Below are 19,101 nucleotides of genomic sequence, written 5' to 3'. Positions count from 1 at the left end.
AAAGGGATTACAGTGGCTAGACAGTGGTAGAGCCAGCTAAAATGGTGAACTGCATGGATTCTCAATGAAATTAGAAGGTTGAGTACACTGGACATGGTAGTAGAGTGAGAATGTGTGAAGCTGGAGAGAAGGAGGTATAGAGGATGATTCTTAACTTCTGGTTTAAACAACAAGGTGGATGGATTGCAATACACTAAGATAAGGAAGACTGAAGGAAGAGCAGGCTTGATAGGAGTGCAGAGATCGATGTGACTATCAACCTAGTATCTATTCCAAACTTTCCATACTGTGTGGTCACCATTCAGGCTGGGGTATCATGGAAACCCAGACAATGATAGTAATTTCTACCTTATTTTACTAATCATCAGCCCAATCCAAATTGCCTATGATATCTCTACAGCCACAGCAGTTGAATCAGGAAAGGACACAAAACTCAATTTGATCCAGCGCAGGGGAAGTGCATGTTCCTTTTGTGGGTTCCAGTCCATTCTCTCAGTTGAAAAAAGCTGGATTTCAATTGTGTCATCCAAAATAAGTAATTATTCTACCCAGCTCTGTATCAGTCCCACACAGCTTTGCAACATCTACAAATCTGGTAACTATACTTTCCATCCATTCTCCAAGAGAATGATGAAATCATTCAACAAGATAAGCCAAAGACATAGACCCAATGTTGACCAAGGACAGACCACTAATGAGCACTACTGTACAATTAGCTAGTAATTTACTTAATTTTAAGATTCATTCTTCCTATACTTCACACAAGGTTCATAGGATTAAAAGACTTTGTTTATCTGCATAAGGACTCAACAGACTACAGCTTCCTATGAACAGAATGAAACACAACCCATAATAAATATTTACTGGTAAGAGCTAGTTTATATAAGTAAACAAACTTTATATATAAAGTAATGTAAGAAAACGATAATAAAATGGAAACGAATGTTTTAATAAGCCTAACATTCAACATAGAGAAATATTTAATGTTTAAGCCAATAATTTAATCAGTATTTTCTTTCTTCTTTTCCTTTCCTTTCCCTTACTCCCTTCCTTTCCCTTCCTTTTCCTCCTTCCCTCCCTTTCTCTCTCTTTCTTTCCTGACTTAGTTATCTCAAAATCATCCAGGCATCTAAAGAGCATATCTTTCAACCTAAACTAAAAGAGTAATTATATAGTGTCCAATTGACCAACAAGTTAATCCATCTCCTCAAATGCCACATTTACTCACAATAATGTGACTAGCTCAGTGGCTGTGAAATGCACTCCAATGTAAACACGTGCTTATGTAACACAATAAGAGGAACAACAGCTTACCCTTGCAAACTCTATTTTAGTAGAAAAAGATAAAACACAAATTCTTTTTTACAACCATTAAAAAACTCAAGCAGATTTAAATTACCACCAATAAAAGTATAATATTCAATTTTTAAAGCTGTATCTCCTTTTGGCACTCTAATTACAAAGCTAACCCCAAATGCACTAGGCTACCCTACTTATGTTTCTTTCAAAAACAGTTTAAACATAACTAAGTGATAAAATCCACTGATTCAGACTTTACCACCTCAGAATTGTTGAAAATGTTGGTACTAGATGCAAAGAAAAGCTATACTATTTAAATTGCTACCCATTACCATTGGCTCATATTTTTTCAGCTATAGGGTATTTGAAAAAGTCTTTACATCATGTTAATTGTGGTTGGGCACAGAACCCTAGGTGTACAGTTTTGTTTTCTTCTTCTTTCAGTACTTTCAAGATGTTGGGTCTATATCCACTGGCTTGGATTGTTTCTGAAGAAAATTCTATCATTATTCATATGTCTTCTTTCTTCAGTACATACGTCCTTTTTTCTTGATCTGTTTTTAAGATTTCTCTCCATATCACTGGTTTTAAGCAATTTGATAATGTATTTGGGTGCAGTTTGCTTCATGTTTCTTCTGCTTGGGGTTCATTTAGCTTCTTGGATCTGTGGATTTATAGTTTCCATCAAATTTGGAAAACTGTCAACTGTTATTTCTTCAAGTATTTTTTTGCTTCAACCCCCTCTTTCTAGGATTCCAATTACACACATATATTGGCCATATGAGGTTGTTTCCCAGCCCACTGATGGCTCTGTTTATCGATTTTAGTCTTTTCTCTGTGTTTCATTTTGAGTAGTTTCAATTATTATGCCTTCAAATTCACCAATCATTTATTATGCAGTGTCTTATCTATTAATCACTATCAGTGTATTTTTTTCATTTCAGTTATTTTTATTTCCATTTGATTTAGGTCTTTCACATTTTTCATGTCTCTCTCTTTTTTTAAGATTTATTTATTTATTTATTTATGATTAGAGAGAGAACACAGAGGGAGAGGGAGAAGCAAACTCCCCGCTGAGCAGAGAGCCTGACACGGGGCTCGATCCCAGGACCCTGAGATCACCACCTGAGCAGAAGGTAGATGCCCAGGGGTGCCTGGGTGGCTCAGATGGTTAAGCGTCTGCCTTCGGCTCAGGTCATGATGCCAGGGTCCTGGGATCCAGTCCCGCATCGGGCTCCCTGCTCCTTGGGAGCCTGCTTCTCCCGCTGCCTCTCTCTCTCTCTCTCTCTCTGTCTCTCATGAATAAATAAATAAAATCTTTAAAAAAAAAAAAAAAGAAGGTAGATGCCCAACCAACTGAGTCACCCAGGCGCCTCCATGTCTCTCCTTAACCTGTTTACTCTTTCCTCTACTTCCTGGACATATGGAGTATATTTACAATAGCTGTTATAATATCCTTGTTTATTAATTTTTTTTGAGAGTGTGCACATGAGCCAGTGGGAGGGGAAGAGGGAGAGGGAGAGAGAATTTTAAGCAGATTCCCTGTTCAGGGCAGAGCCCAATGTGGGGCTCAATCTCATGACCCTGAGATCATGACCTGAGCTGAAATCAAGAGTTGGACACTTAGCTGACCAAGCCACCCAAGAGCCTCTCCTTGTTTTAATTTTAACATCTGTTTCTACAGGTTGACTTTTCTCCTCATTATGGGGTGTGTTTTCCTGTTTCTTTGCATGTATGGCAATTTTTAATTGAATGCCAGACATTGTGAATTTGTTATACAGAGTTAAATGCTGGATATATGGATATATATTTTGTATTCCTGTATTCTTAAACTTTGTTCTAGGATACAGTGCAGTTTTTTAGAAATTAGGTTATTTGGAAACAGTCTGATTCCTTTGGGTCTTGCTTTTTAAGCTTTGTCAGATAGGACCACAGAAGCCTTTCGTTTAGGGCTACTCCGTCCCACTACTGAAGCAATATACCCTTCTGAGTTTTCAACCCAATTCCCAGAGTACTATAATATTTCTCCTTTCTGGCTGCAGACAACTTAACTATTCCCAGCCCTGGATGAAGTCCAGGAATTTTTCTTCCTGCTCCTTTTTGGTGGTTCTTTCCCTGCCTTGGGTAGGTTCCTTACATACGAGCAGTGATCAGTACTCAGCTGAAATCTCATGCGTTACCTTCTGCACATCTCTGAAACTCTCTGTGCAGCTGCTTCCTCTTTGGTACTATTCCTGAGAGTTCTCATTGCCTTGGCTTCCACAAATTCCCTACTCCGTGTCCTCAACTCAGGGAGACTGCCAGGCTTTCTTTGGGTGCATCTCCCTGCTACTGCAGCCCGGAAGCACTTAAGGTAATAAGCAGAGTGATCAGCTAGAGCAATCCTAAGGTTCACTCCTTTGTTTCCCTTCCCTCAAGGATCAGTGTCTCGTGCCACCTATTGTTCAATGTCTGAAAATTGTTTATTTTATTTGTTTCCTTGTTGTTATGTAAAGTGAGAGGGTTCCTATTATACCATCATGGTCAGAAGCAAAAAATCCTGTTATAGTCTTATACTAAATTTTATAAGACAAGTTAGAACATCTGGCAGACCTGAAATTATATAGTAAAGTCACATAATGGTATTTTACTGTTCAATGACAGACACACTGTGCTTCACCTTTTATTTTCTCATAGAAAAGTTAAGTGGCAGAGAAAGGAAAGCACTTAGGAACTACTAGTTTGGCCCTACATTAAGAAGCTAATCCTGCTACCTGGCCCAGGAGTGAAAAGTTAGGTTAATTTTTTTTTTTTTTAAAGCATAGATATTTAAGTTGCTGTTTACTTTCTTTTCTATCAAATAGAACATTCCAAAAATTACTTACAAAAAGAAAATGAATTTTTGCAAGCCTAACACAAAGTGATATGTAACAAGTCTAAATTTCATCATTCTGTGCAGAAAAAGTCAACTATAAAAAGGCCCTTCTTCCCTCAACTTGAATTTTTTTCTTAAAAAGAGACAGGATACTGCAACTTATCTAAAGGGCAATCATGCTGACTGTCAGCATTTGGCAATTAAAAAAAAAAAAAACAAACAAAAAAACTATACACACTGCTTGTCATCACCACCTACTACACTTGTTATCCAAAATTTTAGAACCTGACATTTAACTTGGCTCAGCAAAACAACTATGTTTTTAATGACCTAACTCTAAATCAAATCATGTTCCCTCTTGAATATATTAATAGTTTGTAGGCAAAAACACAGCAAGTTTAATACTTCCCTCATGAGAAAATGCTACCAATTTCACTCTTAACTTTAAAGTCTTCTACTGGCATCCCCTTGTTTTCGCTCTTCATTCCCGGAACCCAAAATAATAACCACCACCCTCACAGCAACACAATCATTAAAGTAAAAAATCAAATGGTAAGATTATATCATTAGAGCAGTTATTTTATCTCTCCAAGCCTCAGTTTTCACATCTGTGAAATGGAGATGAAAGCACAACCCAGAGAATTCAATGAAGTAAAGGATGTGTAATGCCACATCTCCCTCAACTGTAGGCTGAGAATGAACTCCCCTAAGAGCTGCAGGAGACTTTTAATTGAAAGAAACACAGAGATACTCAACAGATGTTGTATTGCCCAAACTATTAGCTTGAGGTAGTTCAGAGTTTTCACCTTAGACTGCAGTACATTCCTTTGATGGTATCATATCTTTGTAAAGCTGGGTTTCCAGTAGTTGCTGTGATAAAAAGCAAGTACCACTCCAAAAATCAATGTGGAACAGGAAATGAGGGTGGAGTTGTCCAGTCTGAGTCTAAGGTTTGAAAAGCTGTTCAATGCTCAACAGGCACATACATATCCCATTAGTAAATAACTTATGAAGGAAATAAATTATTTTCCATTTACTTGCCTTATTTTTTCAAATGGCTAGTAGAGTTGTTAAGACAGACATATTTAACGTTTGGACCTAATTACTTAATAAACGGAACTGTGGCCTAGGGGTGCTGTGAAAAACTTAATGAGACACCATGAAACAATAAAGTTTCGGGACTTCTGGCTTAATGCTGTGACTGGTAGAGGAAGCTTCCAGGAAATGGCAACTGCTATTTCATTATTATTAACTCCTTTACAGTGTGCAGTTTCAATAGAAAAGGCAGTGTAATCCACATTCTGTGACAAAGATCTCCAGAATGTTGTTCTACAGTTTTATGGCTCCTATTTCCATAAAGAAAAAATTAAGTAAATGAAGAAACTCAGGTGGACAACCTGGGGTGAAACCAGGTCCAGAGTATAGTGATATGGCCTTGCTGTCTAGTAAGGAGATGATTTGAGTCCTAACTGACTTGAGTTGGAAAGCCTGAAAATAATCTTACCACTAAACGGATGGAAGCAATTAATCCTTACTTCTACCCTAGCATATACGGAAAAGAGCAAGAGCTCTAATATTAAGAGTTAGGAATTTGTATCAGCACTTTCCTTCCCCTCTTTTAAATTGGTGACCCATAACTTCTGTTTTTAGAATCATCCTTCATTTCCCATGTGTTGACCACCTCTTCCCTTCATTTTCTACTTAGGGTACAATTATGAAGTAAATTATTTACCTCTGCTGAAGCACGAGATGGGCTGAAAAATAATGGGACAGCTTGTGAATTTAATGCATGTGTCGGTCAGACTGGCTACTTGTTCTTCTCCTGTCATCGTCTTTTTGTGGGTGTTAACTATAGAAAGACAAGGAAAACTGAACCTGACACAAAACTGGTAATGTCTTTTTTAATCTCCTATTAGTTTCCAAGAAAAAACACGTAGTGTTATAACTTGCTGACCACCACACTTCCTGCTTACACTGGTCCAAACACAGTATACTAGTCAGAGAGAATCCACTTGCTACACTGAACCACTGCTCCACAGACATCAAAGTTCAGTTTAATTAAATAGTTTTCTGGACTGATAATTTTTATCCCTTTTATATTGGCAGTTCGGTCAAACAGCAATTCTTTAAAAGATAAAAAAGAAAGTTTTATAGAAAAAGGTACTGTACTTTCAAACACAGAATACTCTATTTTTGTCAACTTTGTAAGGTTTAGGTTAATCTCCCCCCTCCCCGCCCATGGCACTAAGTTAGCCATTTATTCACTAAGTGTGAGTAAAACACTGTAGTAAGCACTAGAGATACGAAGATTACTAAGACATGGGTCTTTTCCTCAAAGAGTACAACGCCCGGACACAGAAGTTCCACATAACCTGAAAGCGCTATATCAAAAGTGCTCAGGGATCATTAGCACTTGGTTCAGGCTGAAGGTTTCAAGAAAACTAGTTATTAGCCCAATAACAGTCAATAATAGCATTAAAATTCTGGAAACGTGGTTACTTTGGATAAAATTTGCAAGCTAAGAAAGTTATCCCATAATCTATCCTAGAAAGGCCGATATAAATTATGCTCAGAATGATCATCCCAACTTAATTACATCAGAATCTCTAGGGAGCTGGAGCCCAGGCAACAGTATTTATAACCCCCCACCCAGTGATTACACGATGTGCATACAAGGCTGAAAACCACTGGCTCACTAATTGATTAAGTCATTTTATCATGACTGATTTAAGTTTAGAAGCCTAGCAACATACAGATTCCTGAGGCTAGATTAGTAGACAAGATTAGTAGACACTCAGGCTCTACAAAGATCCATGATCTGAAACTGTTTTTACTGTGTTTTCACTTGCACCTTATTTTTTGATATGTGCTAATAATACAAATATAAGGTTTCATGTTGGGTATCTCATGGCACTTCTGGCATAAGCCAAGAAAATTAAGTGACTGTCAATCCTCAATGATATGTACTGCCTAAGATGTCTCATTTTTTAAACTTTCAAAGCCAGGACAACTGAGGCCTGTAGAAATCATAAACATTCAGTGTATGACTGAGTCCTGCAAGGGTCACTTTTACCATTTACTTTCAAAAAGAACATCTGCACATAACCATGTTGAGAACCAAAAACCAGCACATAAAAAGGGTTTATCCTGTGATATGACTGAGTTCTAGACAAATAAAGAAGAGACAAGAGTGAGATGGAGTGGGTGGGTGGGGCAGATTCTCAGAAAGGAAGACTTGAGCGAGAATGAGAGGCTTGGACTGGAAAGATAGAGAAAAGCATTCTAGCAGTCATTAAAGAAGAGGGTGTAACAGGAACAGCATGATGAAGGGGAGAAAACTCATGGTACTTTGGGAAAGGACTGAGGAAACACAAGAGTCTCCTTAAAGGAGACCAATATCCACACTGGACAAACAGGGTGGGGCCAAGTTATGGAAGACCTTGATGGACAGGTTGAGGACTTTAAACTTAATCTGACTGAAAAATGGGGTTACACTTTGGTTTAATATCGAACATGATTTGAGAAGATTCTTCTTGCAGATTAATAAGCAGAATGCCTTGAGATTCAAGGGGCTGGGATTGTTGAAGAAAAAAAGAACACTTCAGTATCTTCCAAACACAGCTCCCTGAATACAACAGGCATTTAAGAAATGTGAGATTTTAAAAATGAACACTACAGCACAATATGCACGTTGGTATTGCTCCCAAATGAATGTCAAATTAATTTTAGAAGTCAAAGGATTTATAAAAAGGTCTGTTAGTTCTTAATATTTTAAGTTATTGCTGTAAAGCTTATTATAGGAAAGCTAACAACATATCCAAAAAATTATACATCCATTTGTGCTATTTTTACTAAGAAAGACAATATTCAATTTTTTTCTCCTGAAAGAACTGCTTTATGCGTCTAAATCTAATGAAAATAAATACAGTCAATAAATGTTAAGACAGTATTTTTAATATTTTTTCCTTAAAATAAATGTTAATGCCAAAATGCATGGTTTAGGGAGCTTGCCTTTTTAACCATTATTTGGCATAAAAGAGAGCTGTTGAAGGTTTGGAAGTATGATTATCCTTAGGTTTCGTACCTGAAAGGAAAATATAGCAGTGATCCTAATAACTGGGTAATGCATACTGTGTATGCATGTGACTCCCTATTATTACCAGTAGCCACAATTGTAGAAACATTTAAAATTTAGACAAGTTACAAAATCAGGTAATATCACGAAAAAAACCGCAAGCAGCTAAAAAATATTTCACAACTAAACCAAACCATTTCCCCCCAGATATTTTTAATTAAGAATTCATCAGTATAAGAACTGTATTTGTAGTATGAAAAAATAGACTATGCAAATTAATATTATAGCAAGATATATTTCAGTTTATTTAAATATAAAAAACAGTTTGAATTAAGTCCATACTAAGTATAACCCACTTTATTAATACTTGTTTCTTAGAACACAAATAGCTCTTCCTGCTCACTCAAACCATGTTACTATATGTACCAAAAATATATACATTTCTTATACATTACACTTTGCTTAAGCCTTTTCATTATGTCACTACCCTTTTTCTCAATCAGGATAAAATTTTACTATTTTAGATTATTAACATCAGATTAGCATTTTAACAGGCTAATATTCTGTATGTAAAGTTAGGGTCTTATGTATGCTCTTCACTTACTGAATCTGAAGAAAGTTTAACAGCTTAAAATATCTAGGAGCTTATATTTGTAAGTATGACTTTTTTTTTTTAAAGGTTTATTTATCTGAGAGAGAGAGAGAGAGAGCCCGCACACAATCTTAAGCAGACTCCACGCTGAGCGCAGAGTCCAACAAGGGCTTGATCTCACAACCCTAAGACCATGACCTGAGCCAAAATCAAGAGTTGAATGCTTACTGACTGCGTCACCCAGGCACCCCTGTTAAGTATGACTTTCAAACGCTATTTTTAATTCATAAAATATGACCAGTAGCTAAACTGATGCTAACAAAGCAAAAACATGACAAAAAACAAGTAGTTATCACTAAAAAGCCTTTAAAAACACAATCACATTTCAAATAACTCAAGCTGGAGTTATCTGCCAAAATCTTAAGACTAAGCAAGAAAATTAATATTCAAATTAATATTTTTATTTTTAACTTCATCCCAGAAAATAACCTAGACCATTCTAATCTACTATTTTGCTTGTGGTACAGTAGTCCTTTTCTTTAGATTATCAAGGTAATTTTTTAAAACATATTAAATCAATCATATATCTCACATGAAATTTTAGTTTACAATTCTTTTAATAAAAATGTAAGGGCCTCACCATAAGATACTCCAAAAATATCAGATAAATAAGTACTCTTGTAGTTCATTACTGTAACTGATATATAAGAAATCCTGTTCATTACAGTAAAAATGTCAAGCAAGCCTTTATGGGTTTATGTGATGTGATATAAACTGTAACAAGAATTCTTTGGAAAGAAAGGTTTTCTTTTAGGAACAGCCAAAGAACCCAAGAAAGCAAAAACCTATAACCAAACTTGCATTTCCCCCGCACCCCCAAAAGAAACCTGCAGCAGGGGGCAGAAGAGAAAATGGAAGTTTAAAATAAGGTTTGATGAAAAGAAAAAAAAACATAATCTGCTTCAGGAAATACAGTGAAGGGGTTGTCAGGGTCTTCTCTAAAGAATGGTTGAATCTGAACGGTTTCAAATCAAAACAGAGCCGCGATCAGGTGGGCTATGACAGATGACTTACAAAGCACAGCTACAGCCCCAGACTCGAACATGAGACATTCCTCCTTATGCCTAGTTTCCACTATGAGACTGAAAGGTGGGGGATCCAATTTGTGATAGATCCGAAATCCTTTGCTGAACGCCATTCTCCTTTCTTCGGAGGCAGCCCTGTGAAAACCAAGCAAAGCAAATGAAGCTAACGTTTCCTTCTGCAGCAAGGACTGCAAGGCATCCAGAAGTCCCTCCCTGCCAGGTTTTGATGGGGGGTGGGGTGGAAGAAAAGGGAGCTCAGGGAGAGAATGGTTTATTCCAAAAGATAAGCCGTCACTTAATTTTACCAAAAGGCCAGGGGAAAAGCTACCAATTCTCACGGCAAGGCAACATAAGGTTTAATTACTCTAAGTCCACGAACGGTTTGGTTAAGATGAGTTTCCCGTTTACTTTATGTTTACCAAAAAGGAAAGATTTTGCGCGTATTTCGTTCGGAGTTGTTTATCAGCTTCCTGCTTCAGGATTTGTCACTACGCTGAAAGGGGACAGATTCGGAAACTTCAAACCGTTCCTTGGCCGGGGAAGGAGAGGAGGTGGGAGGGAAGGTTAACGAGCCTGCTTCAAAGCTCCTTAGGGGGCAGGAGGAGGGAAAGGATTATCCGACACGAATGGCTCTCCGAGGGCGGCAGCGAAGGGCAAGGGAAGCGGCACAGGTTACCGCCGGCTTGGGGCACGGCAGGCGGGAGCCCGTAAATATGAATGGCCACCCGGGAAGACTCACGATACGGACCCGACCGGGGCTCTCGGGGGTCCCGGACAGCCGACCGCCCGGGAAAGCGGCTCCTTCCCAGGGGGACGAAGCCGCCTAGCCGCCCAATCCCTCCATTATGCGCCAGAGGCGATGACCCGGCGCCCAGACCGACTTGGTTCCTCTCCCGCGGACAGGCTGACAGCCGCTGTCACCACAGCCCCCGGCCCGACGCAGCGCCGCACGACCCCTAGTCTCCTCACAACCCCGCCCGCCCTCCCGAGCCAGGGCTGCCCACGGTCGCCCCTCACCGTTCCCGCCCAGGCTGCGGCGAGGAAGGTTGCTCAGGAAGAGTCCGCCCGCGCGCCCGGCTGCCGGTGGGTCTGGCCGCAGCCGCTCCCCGCTCCCCGCCCCCCGCCGGCTTGCTCACCTCTTCCTCCGGCTCCTCCTCCTCCTTCTCCCGCAGCCGCCGCCGCCACAGCCGCCGGAAGCGTCACTTCCTCTCCAGCAGGCCCATCTCTTCCGCATTGCGCCGAGGCCGGGGGCGGAAGGTCCGCCCCTCGGGGGAAAAGGCGGGGCGTCAGGAGGCGGGCCCCGCCCACTCCGAGCCTCCTTTCGGGTCCGAAATGGTAGGCTGCCTGCGGGCCTCCAAGCGTAGCGACCTGCGCCTCACTCAGGCGGCCTGTGGGCCAGGCCGCAGCTACAGGTCCGACCGCTGGGGAAGCGGGGACGAGGAGAATCGGCCTCCCCGGTCCCCTCGCGTGGGCTTTTCAGACCTTACCAACCCTCCCCGTGGGCGCCAGGGAGGGGCTCTGGGGAAAAGCTTTGGGGACCGGGCACTGATACGTGCCCAAGATGGGTGTCGGGACCACCCCCTGCCGCCCCAGGCGGCCTGACGGGCGAGGGGAGGGCTCGGGACGGCCAGCACGCCCGGCCATCCGGGCGGCTCCCGAAGAGCTGTCCATGGTGTCTCCCCGCGAACAGCGCCCAGTTCCTGTTCTGAGCATCTGGGTAGGTAGCGGGAGAAAACCAAATGCCTGCTTTGGAGCAACTCTCTTGGCTGTCGTTTCTTCTGGAGTGTTCCAGAGCTCTCAGGAACACTACAGGAAAGAGTGCTCAGCTGTACATATGCTGGAGAATCGGAAGTCACAAACCCGGACCTCAAGACTGAGTTGAAACATGGCTGTACGGAGGTAGCTATGGTTGGCCCTGAAGGGCGAATAGCTTTTGTCAACCATGGAATTTAATAACTAAAGGCGTCTAACCCTCTCATCTTCTCATTTTTCAACAAATCATGCTACGTGGCTCATATTAGTGTGTCCCACGGACTTTTCCTTCTCTTTCCACTTAATAGACCTAAATATGGGAATGAAGTCAAAGCCAAGAGGGCCAAAAGGAATTGAAATCCTGAAGAAACCGTTTCTGCTTGCCTTCGTTTTTTACCTCTTCCTCTTCTTGCTTTTATTTTAGCAGCGAAAGCAGAATTTAAATTTGTTATAGCGCACAAAATCATTTCCCCCTCTGGGCCCTGTCATGTGGCTTGATTTAACATTTCTTCATCCATTTTAGAGAAGCTGGACCCACCCTGGTTTCAGGATACTAAAGTAGCTATCATTCACTAGAAGAGAAGCCTTTTCTTTCCTAGGAGATATGCAAAGACACATTTAGTTCTGAGAACTGGAAAGGATTTCTCATTTAGTACTATTTACTTAGAAAAAGGTGTTTTGCTCTTAGTAGTGGTTACTGACAGCAGCCTCAGAATTAAACTTATATTAAGATTCTCTGCTGGACTGTGGTTGCTTCCCACCTCCCCCCCTCACCCAAAGAATCCATTTCAATTAGAGATTGCATTTGACAGAGGAAGTAAATGGGAGTGGGTGGGAATGGAAATTTTATTTGCCTATTCAGTTATAATGGCTCTCTAGCCCTGAAGGAATGCCAGATGTATGTACCAGAAAAACATATGGAAGGATATTGCTCCAGGAGAGATGTTGATGTTACTGAATACTTTGCTTGGGAGTTGCTTTTTATGTCAGCTGAGACCCAGGAAAGATAAGTTGTTAAAAATTACTCAGTTTCAAGTGGAATTGGAACCTGAGACCAAACTTGCCCGCCCCTAACCTAAGATCACTTCCACCATGGCTGTCTGAGGCCACATGGGGAACCCCTCCTTCTCAGGGTGTCATTTATGGGTGTTGGGCTCTTCTAGAAGCAGGTGTTCTGCCTATTTCTGGTTTCCTTTGATTTTGGATTAAGGAGATTAAGGTCAAAGTTTTTTGGTTCTGGGTTTGAATTGCTGTTTCTTTCTTCAGAATGAATGGGGGGCGGGGGGGGGATGGTAAGCGGGACTCTTATTCCTAGAGCTGTCCGAAGGCCAGGACTTTTCCAAATCCTTTCAAAATAGATCATTTTAGTCATGAAATAAGCACATGCCCAGGGGTTGAAAACACAAGGGCCATTTTACTAGTGATTTTATAAAATGTTAGTCCTTCTTTTTCTTGTCCCTCTTTACTAATTATACTTATTACAGCACATGAAAAATAGCTGGACAAATTTTCATCAGATTTGAAGAGTGTGGGGAGGGGTGGGTGGCTGACTTAAAATACATGTTAAGTGGTATACACAAACTTCTTACTGAGGTCTTAAGGGCCCACAGAGATGTGCTGACACCTTCTTGACCCTTGAAAATGAGCAGTGAGGCCTATGGTAGGCTGAAAAAATTGCACATCCTCATCCCTGGAACATGTGAATGTTAATTTATGGGGAAAACAAGTCTTTGGTGATGAGACTGAGTTAAAGGTTTTGAGATTATTTTGCACTATCTGGGTAGGCCCTAAATGCAATCACAACTGTCCTTATAGGGTAGCAGAGAAATTAGACACACACACACACACACACACACACACACACACACACACAGAGGCAATGTGAAGACAGAGGTAGAGACTGAAGCGGTATGGCCACCAGCCAAAGAATGTCAGCAGCTACCTCTAGAAGCCACCAGAGAGAGCAGGAAGGATTCTTCCCTAGAGCCTTTGGAGGATCATGGCCTTGCCACCATCTTGATTTTGAACTTCTGAATCCCAGAACTGTGAGAGAATTTCTATTGTTTGAAATTACCCAGTTTGTAATAATTTGTTACAACAGCCACAGACAATCAATACAAGTCTTATGTGTCTTCCCATCAGCAAACAGTCCCAGATAGATGATTCAAATATGAACTTCAATAGCTTCAACAAATAGAAGGCAAACACCCAGAGTTTTAAATGTTGATTTTTGACCAAATTATTTCTCCTATGGGCAATTCTACCGAGTTAAAATATGCACTCACCATTTCTATAAGTCAAAAATACTCATATAGGGACTATAAATGGCTCAATTTAATAGTATGTTCCCAGTACACTATAGCTAGGGTTTATTAATTTGAATGATTATTCTAATAACCGTTTTTAAAACTATACCATGTTACACGACTACGAATTTTGACAGATGTCTAAAATATGAATTAATAGTAGGGTCTACTTTTCCTTATAGCCTGAATTTTATCAAAAATACTAGAAAATGCTTGGCAAACTTGGGGAATATTAAAAGCCTGATCCAGTTATCTTTAACAGGCTCTTGTTCAGGTTACATAGACTAGAGCTATATCAGGATTTGCAGAGAGCTACTATTATATAGAAAGGGATGGCTCCTGAGAGGCAACACAACAAGTTCCAAATAGCATAGCTATTTGCTTTGAATAAGTTGTAGTAATCAATGAAGAACAAGATTTTAAATCGGAAAAATGGAAACTGTGTAAGTAGAAAATATAGTAAGCTTGGGAGCAGAATCATTGTGAAAATAAAATCAAGCAAAAAACTTCAAAGATTGAAAAATTGCTCACACATACCATAGGAAAGGCCATTACCCCTGTGATGAACAGGGAACTTTTGTGTGCCAAAAAATTTTCATTTGGAATAACAGACCAACGCAAGGGAGCTCAAGTGAAGGGGTTTGTTTTAATGACACACAAGGATTTTCATGGAAACCAAAGGACCTGAGCAATAGCAGGGCTCAGCCTCACTGAGATGAGAGCTGGAAGGTGTTCAACGGTCAACCCAGCTCTTCATCCCTAAGCAACAGGTGTCTCTGGAATTTCAACACCTAAGGCTACATGTGAAAAAAGGTAAGCTTTCATGGGCAAAGTGTTTTTGTAAAGTAGCTTAAAATGGCTTCTACAGGATTTATCAAATCTTTCACCTTTCACCATGTGTTTTGAATCAGCAAGCATAGGATATAAAGTATTTGTTTCTGAAGATTTTTTTAAGTAAAGGCCCCCAAACTAAGCACCACAGTGTATCTTCCAAGAAATGCTGTGCTAGGCCTTCTCATTGAGCTGGATGATTGTAAGATCCAAGCCCCTGCTGGAGTTAGGGCTGCCAGGGCTAGAGGAAAGCCAGTATAAATTACTGGGGCCTGGAGGTCCAGAAGCAGGCCAGGGGCCAGTCAACATTGCACATCAAAATCAATTCCATAGAACAATTTTTAGCTTGTCTGCCTTTGCCAGGTAGTCTGAAGACCCTCAGCAACTGTGAACCCAGCATCCATACACTTTCCATTTTGGAGGACAATCTCCAAAGCATTTCGAACAGCCTTATCAAAGCATAAGGCCTCCCAAACATTCAGACATATTAGATCGTTCTCACTACATGCAGAAGTTCTGATGTTTTAATCGTTCTTATTTTCATTTACTTCAAACGACAGACCAAAATGTTATAATTGGTGAATGGTGAGTCCCTTTACCATATGGACATTATCATGCTAGAGATGAATTCTTGTAACCATATAGAACCACCAGTGTAGCAACTTACACGTTGCATTTTGCAGCTCTACAACATCTGACCATTTTTAGAAGGATTTCATGGTTTCAAGGGAAATTAGCATTTTTTAAAAATTTAAATCCAACTAATTAGCACATAATGTATTATTAGTTTCAGAGGTGGAGTTCAGTGATTCATGAGTTGTATATAACACCCACTGCTCATTACTGCCCTCCTTAATGCCCATCATCCGGTTACCCCATACCCCCACCCAGAAATTAGCATTTAAAACAAAATGAGGCACTTGTCAAAACTCACGGAACTGTATGCACTTAAATTTAAGAAGGTAAACTTTAATGTCTATAAATCATACCTTAATAAACCTGGCTTTAAAGAAACTAGAGAACTTTACATTTTAGGGTACTCTCATCAAGAGGAAGGTGCTCACTGTGAGGTTGTGCAATCTGGGGCCAATTCTGGGTGACGAGATTAGCATCACCGCAGGCAACCATGGCTCAAATCAACTGAAGCCCTCTTGGAGATGACGAGGAACATACTGGAGAGATTAAAAGTTGGTATGGTAGACTTGAAATCGTGCCTCCCCAGGATCTCCCACAAGGAGACCCTGGGCACCACTGACTGAGCGCGGTGGGAAGACAAAGGCCAGCTCCTGGAGACCTAAACTCAGAACTGCAACTCTGGGTTGAGGAGTCCCTCTGTTAGCCTTGCTGAGACCTTCTTAGTCTTGCATCTGAGACTTTAATTCCTGCCATCTCTGCTTCAGAGGTCATGCCTGTCTCATGATGATCTCACAGCTCTCAGGCTCTCCCGGCCTCCTCCCTGCTGCTATCTCAGCGACTCCTCTCCAGATGACTGGAACTACTGGGTATTTCTCTTCCTGCTCCCTTCTTTGGCTGAGGGCTGTTCTCTGGGACATTATCTGGTGGATGCTCCAGCCTGCTGCACAGGCCAAGACAAAGTCCTCCGGCAGAGCCACAGGTACCTGCAGGACACCAGCGCATCCACAGGGATATGGGTGGGGCACCATCATGTGCTATAACATAGCCATCAGTCTTTATGACTGTGGTTTCTATTGCCTCAATAAAATAGCTTTCCTTTTCAAACACCCTTCTCACCTATTTTGGAGTTATTTCAGAAGACTGATCCAAAAGGAAAAACTGAAGAAGCAAACCTTTAGCTTCATTAAAATGTTACCCTCTATTTATCTTTTGCCAATTCCCTTCATAAGAAAGGATGTATTTAGCTATTTCAGGAACAAAACTTTTTCCAGTTGAGATAGAACTACTTGTTCTATCTATGTAACTACTTGTTACATCTATGCTGAATTCACCTTATATCAAGGTCCCTGTGTGGTATTCAAACCCATTCCTGAAACAAAAACAGCTTGAGAGATTGCATAGGATAAAGTCTCCCGCTTACTTCAACAGTCCTTAAAAGTAGACACAGGAAAAATCACCAGTCTAATGGGTTTGGAAACACAAATTCAAGGCACACATGATGTGCATATCCTATGTATACATGTTTAAATGTTTTATTCTGTTGAAGTTCTCATTTTAATTCTATTTAGTAGGCTACTATTGTGCAACAGGATGAATATGTAGGGATAAGTAATGTTCCTACAATAAAGATAAAACTGACAATGCACTTAGACTGCATGTCACTGTTATAAATATTATATGACCTGACCAAGGGTATGCACACTGATAGTCTCACACTATGTTAGAGTCATATGAAATGCTCTAAAATCAGTCACCAGCAAAATACAACAAAAGATCTATTTAAAAATTAATTTAATGCTTGGCTAAAGCTTAATTACATATATAATTATCAAACAATAGTCCTTAATTTCCAAAAAGTTCCTCTTTTGAAAATCACATAATCAGAAAGCATAAACTTTAAAACAAGTTCTTTGAATATTTACAACATGGTATAAACATTATAGAAGACCAAGGATATTAAATTGCCTGGGTGTAGCTAATCAGCAAGGCGTATTCTTTATTGCATATATAACTCACATATGTGGGATTTTAAATAAAATGACAGACTACTAAAATTCAAATGCATGTATTTTTGTAAGCTGGTCAGGGGGTAAAATCATGAATGAGACAGGACAGTCAGCCCAAAACCATGCATTGAGGTTTGTGGGGCTATTTTTTTCCAAAAGTTAAACTTCTATGTTCTTCTCAAAAATCTATGTTGCATATATTATTTAGAGTTCATATTAAACCCACATTTGACTGTAATGCTGATTCAAGGAAGAAAGTTTCCATTCACCCAATGACTAAGTCAACACTCAACTCTCAATTTTAAGGCAGCAAAGCAACTGCTAACCAAAAGGTGATGGACACTTAGTCACTTGCCAGCCCTTTTGTTGCAACAGTGTAGTAATTTCCCTACAACAATTTGCTACTGAATAATTTTCTGCTGTTAAAAGGCTTACTCTGTAGAAAAACACCACAAATTTCCAGTGTGAAAGTAACTCCATGGTGGTATAAATATATATATGCATAATTACACAATTTACACTGCACACATCGTTTACAGAGGACAATTAACTGAGAGGGTTAATTTGAATGACCATATAAAATAGTTCTGTAAACAAAGTATGACAGGCAGTAAGGAAAACATTAATAGGCTTCCTAGAAATAATATGAATTCCTTTCATTCCAAAGAAATTGCATTTAAGGACACAGTATTGAATATTAATAATGTTCTTTGTATTAAAACAAGAATCAATATTTTACAGTTTAAGAAACTTTACATATATACAAAATTTATACACTGGGAATGGTATTAAAGCAAACAGGCTTTTCAGTCTCACAGATCTATTTTCCTTCAATCAAAGACTTAAATTCTTTCACATTGTGGTCACTTGCAACTGACATAGCATGATCCAGAGCGTGAACACTTGCAAGGAGTTTTACTATCTGTTTTATGTTTTCCCTAAAAAAGAAAAAAATGTAGCAATATCTTATTAATTAATACCAAAGCTTTCAAAGGAAAATTTGTTATTGACTTTATGACCACTTTTGAGGTTTGCAATCAATTTTTTCAAGCACACATTTTTAAAGAAGACAGAAATAAGCAAGTTATAGCAAGTAAAAAAAATAAAATAAATTTGTCCATATAAAACAAAACTTGTATATGTTTAAATGACTAGCCCGGAGACCAAGTATCCACTTTCAAAAACAGAAACACCCCAAAAATCCATTCAGATCAATGATTTTCACTGATAATCTAGAAAGGAAAGAAAGGGTATCTATTGCCAAACTACCTCAGAGCTCTGCCTCCCATTCCCTCCTAAACCAGAGTCCCAGGTCTTTCAGAACATACCTGGAACACAACTGTATATGTGTGTATACATCCCCAATCCATCCACGAATCCAGCATAATCTCCACTTTTCCTAAATTCACTAAGAAAGCATAAGCTGGCTTCCTCTATCACCCCAACTAGCTGTCATTCTGAGTAGTCCTCAAATTTCAGCATACATCAAAATTACCTAGAGGGCTGCTGAAACACAGATCACCAGGTCCCACCCCCAGATTCAAATTCAGTAGGTCTGGGATGGGGCCTGAGAATCTGCATTTCTAACAAAGTTCCCAGGTGATGCTGATGCTGATGATCCAAGGCACCATTTTAAGAATGACTGTTTTAACAGTTTGAACCATG

At 39.9% G+C, this 19,101-nt stretch overlaps 2 protein-coding genes across 5 annotated transcripts in view; both read right to left on the bottom strand.

The window, feature by feature from the left end:
- SYNJ1 (synaptojanin 1) overlaps nucleotides 1-11,139 on the bottom strand; it is an 88,053-nt gene extending 76,914 nt beyond the window's left edge. For 3 of the 4 annotated variants that reach the window (XM_028115299.1, XM_028115287.1, XM_028115289.1), the window contains exons 1-2: nucleotides 11,042-11,139; nucleotides 9,895-10,040 (exon numbers count right to left, since the gene is read on the bottom strand). In XM_028115299.1, coding sequence (XP_027971100.1) covers nucleotides 9,895-10,040; nucleotides 11,042-11,139 — 244 coding nt within the window. Of the gene's footprint in view, nucleotides 1-9,894; nucleotides 10,041-10,922; nucleotides 11,013-11,041 lie in introns of those variants that run through there. The other variant, XM_028115291.2, reaches the window with a different exon arrangement.
- A 6,065-nt stretch (nucleotides 11,140-17,204) lies between these two features.
- The window catches only part of PAXBP1 (PAX3 and PAX7 binding protein 1), a 33,119-nt gene continuing 31,222 nt past the window's right edge, over nucleotides 17,205-19,101 (bottom strand). The window contains exon 18 of the mRNA XM_028115657.2: nucleotides 17,205-18,374. Coding sequence (XP_027971458.1) covers nucleotides 18,257-18,374 — 118 coding nt within the window. The 3' untranslated portion in view covers nucleotides 17,205-18,256. The remainder of the gene's footprint in view (nucleotides 18,375-19,101) is intronic.

Source organism: Eumetopias jubatus, unplaced genomic scaffold (genome assembly GCF_037043125.1).
Source record: "Eumetopias jubatus isolate StellerSeaLion01/CBP00866 unplaced genomic scaffold, mEumJub1_p1.0 scaffold_1, whole genome shotgun sequence".
Lineage (NCBI taxonomy): Eukaryota > Metazoa > Chordata > Mammalia > Carnivora > Otariidae > Eumetopias > Eumetopias jubatus.
This window is presented reverse-complemented; position numbering and strand designations above follow the sequence as displayed.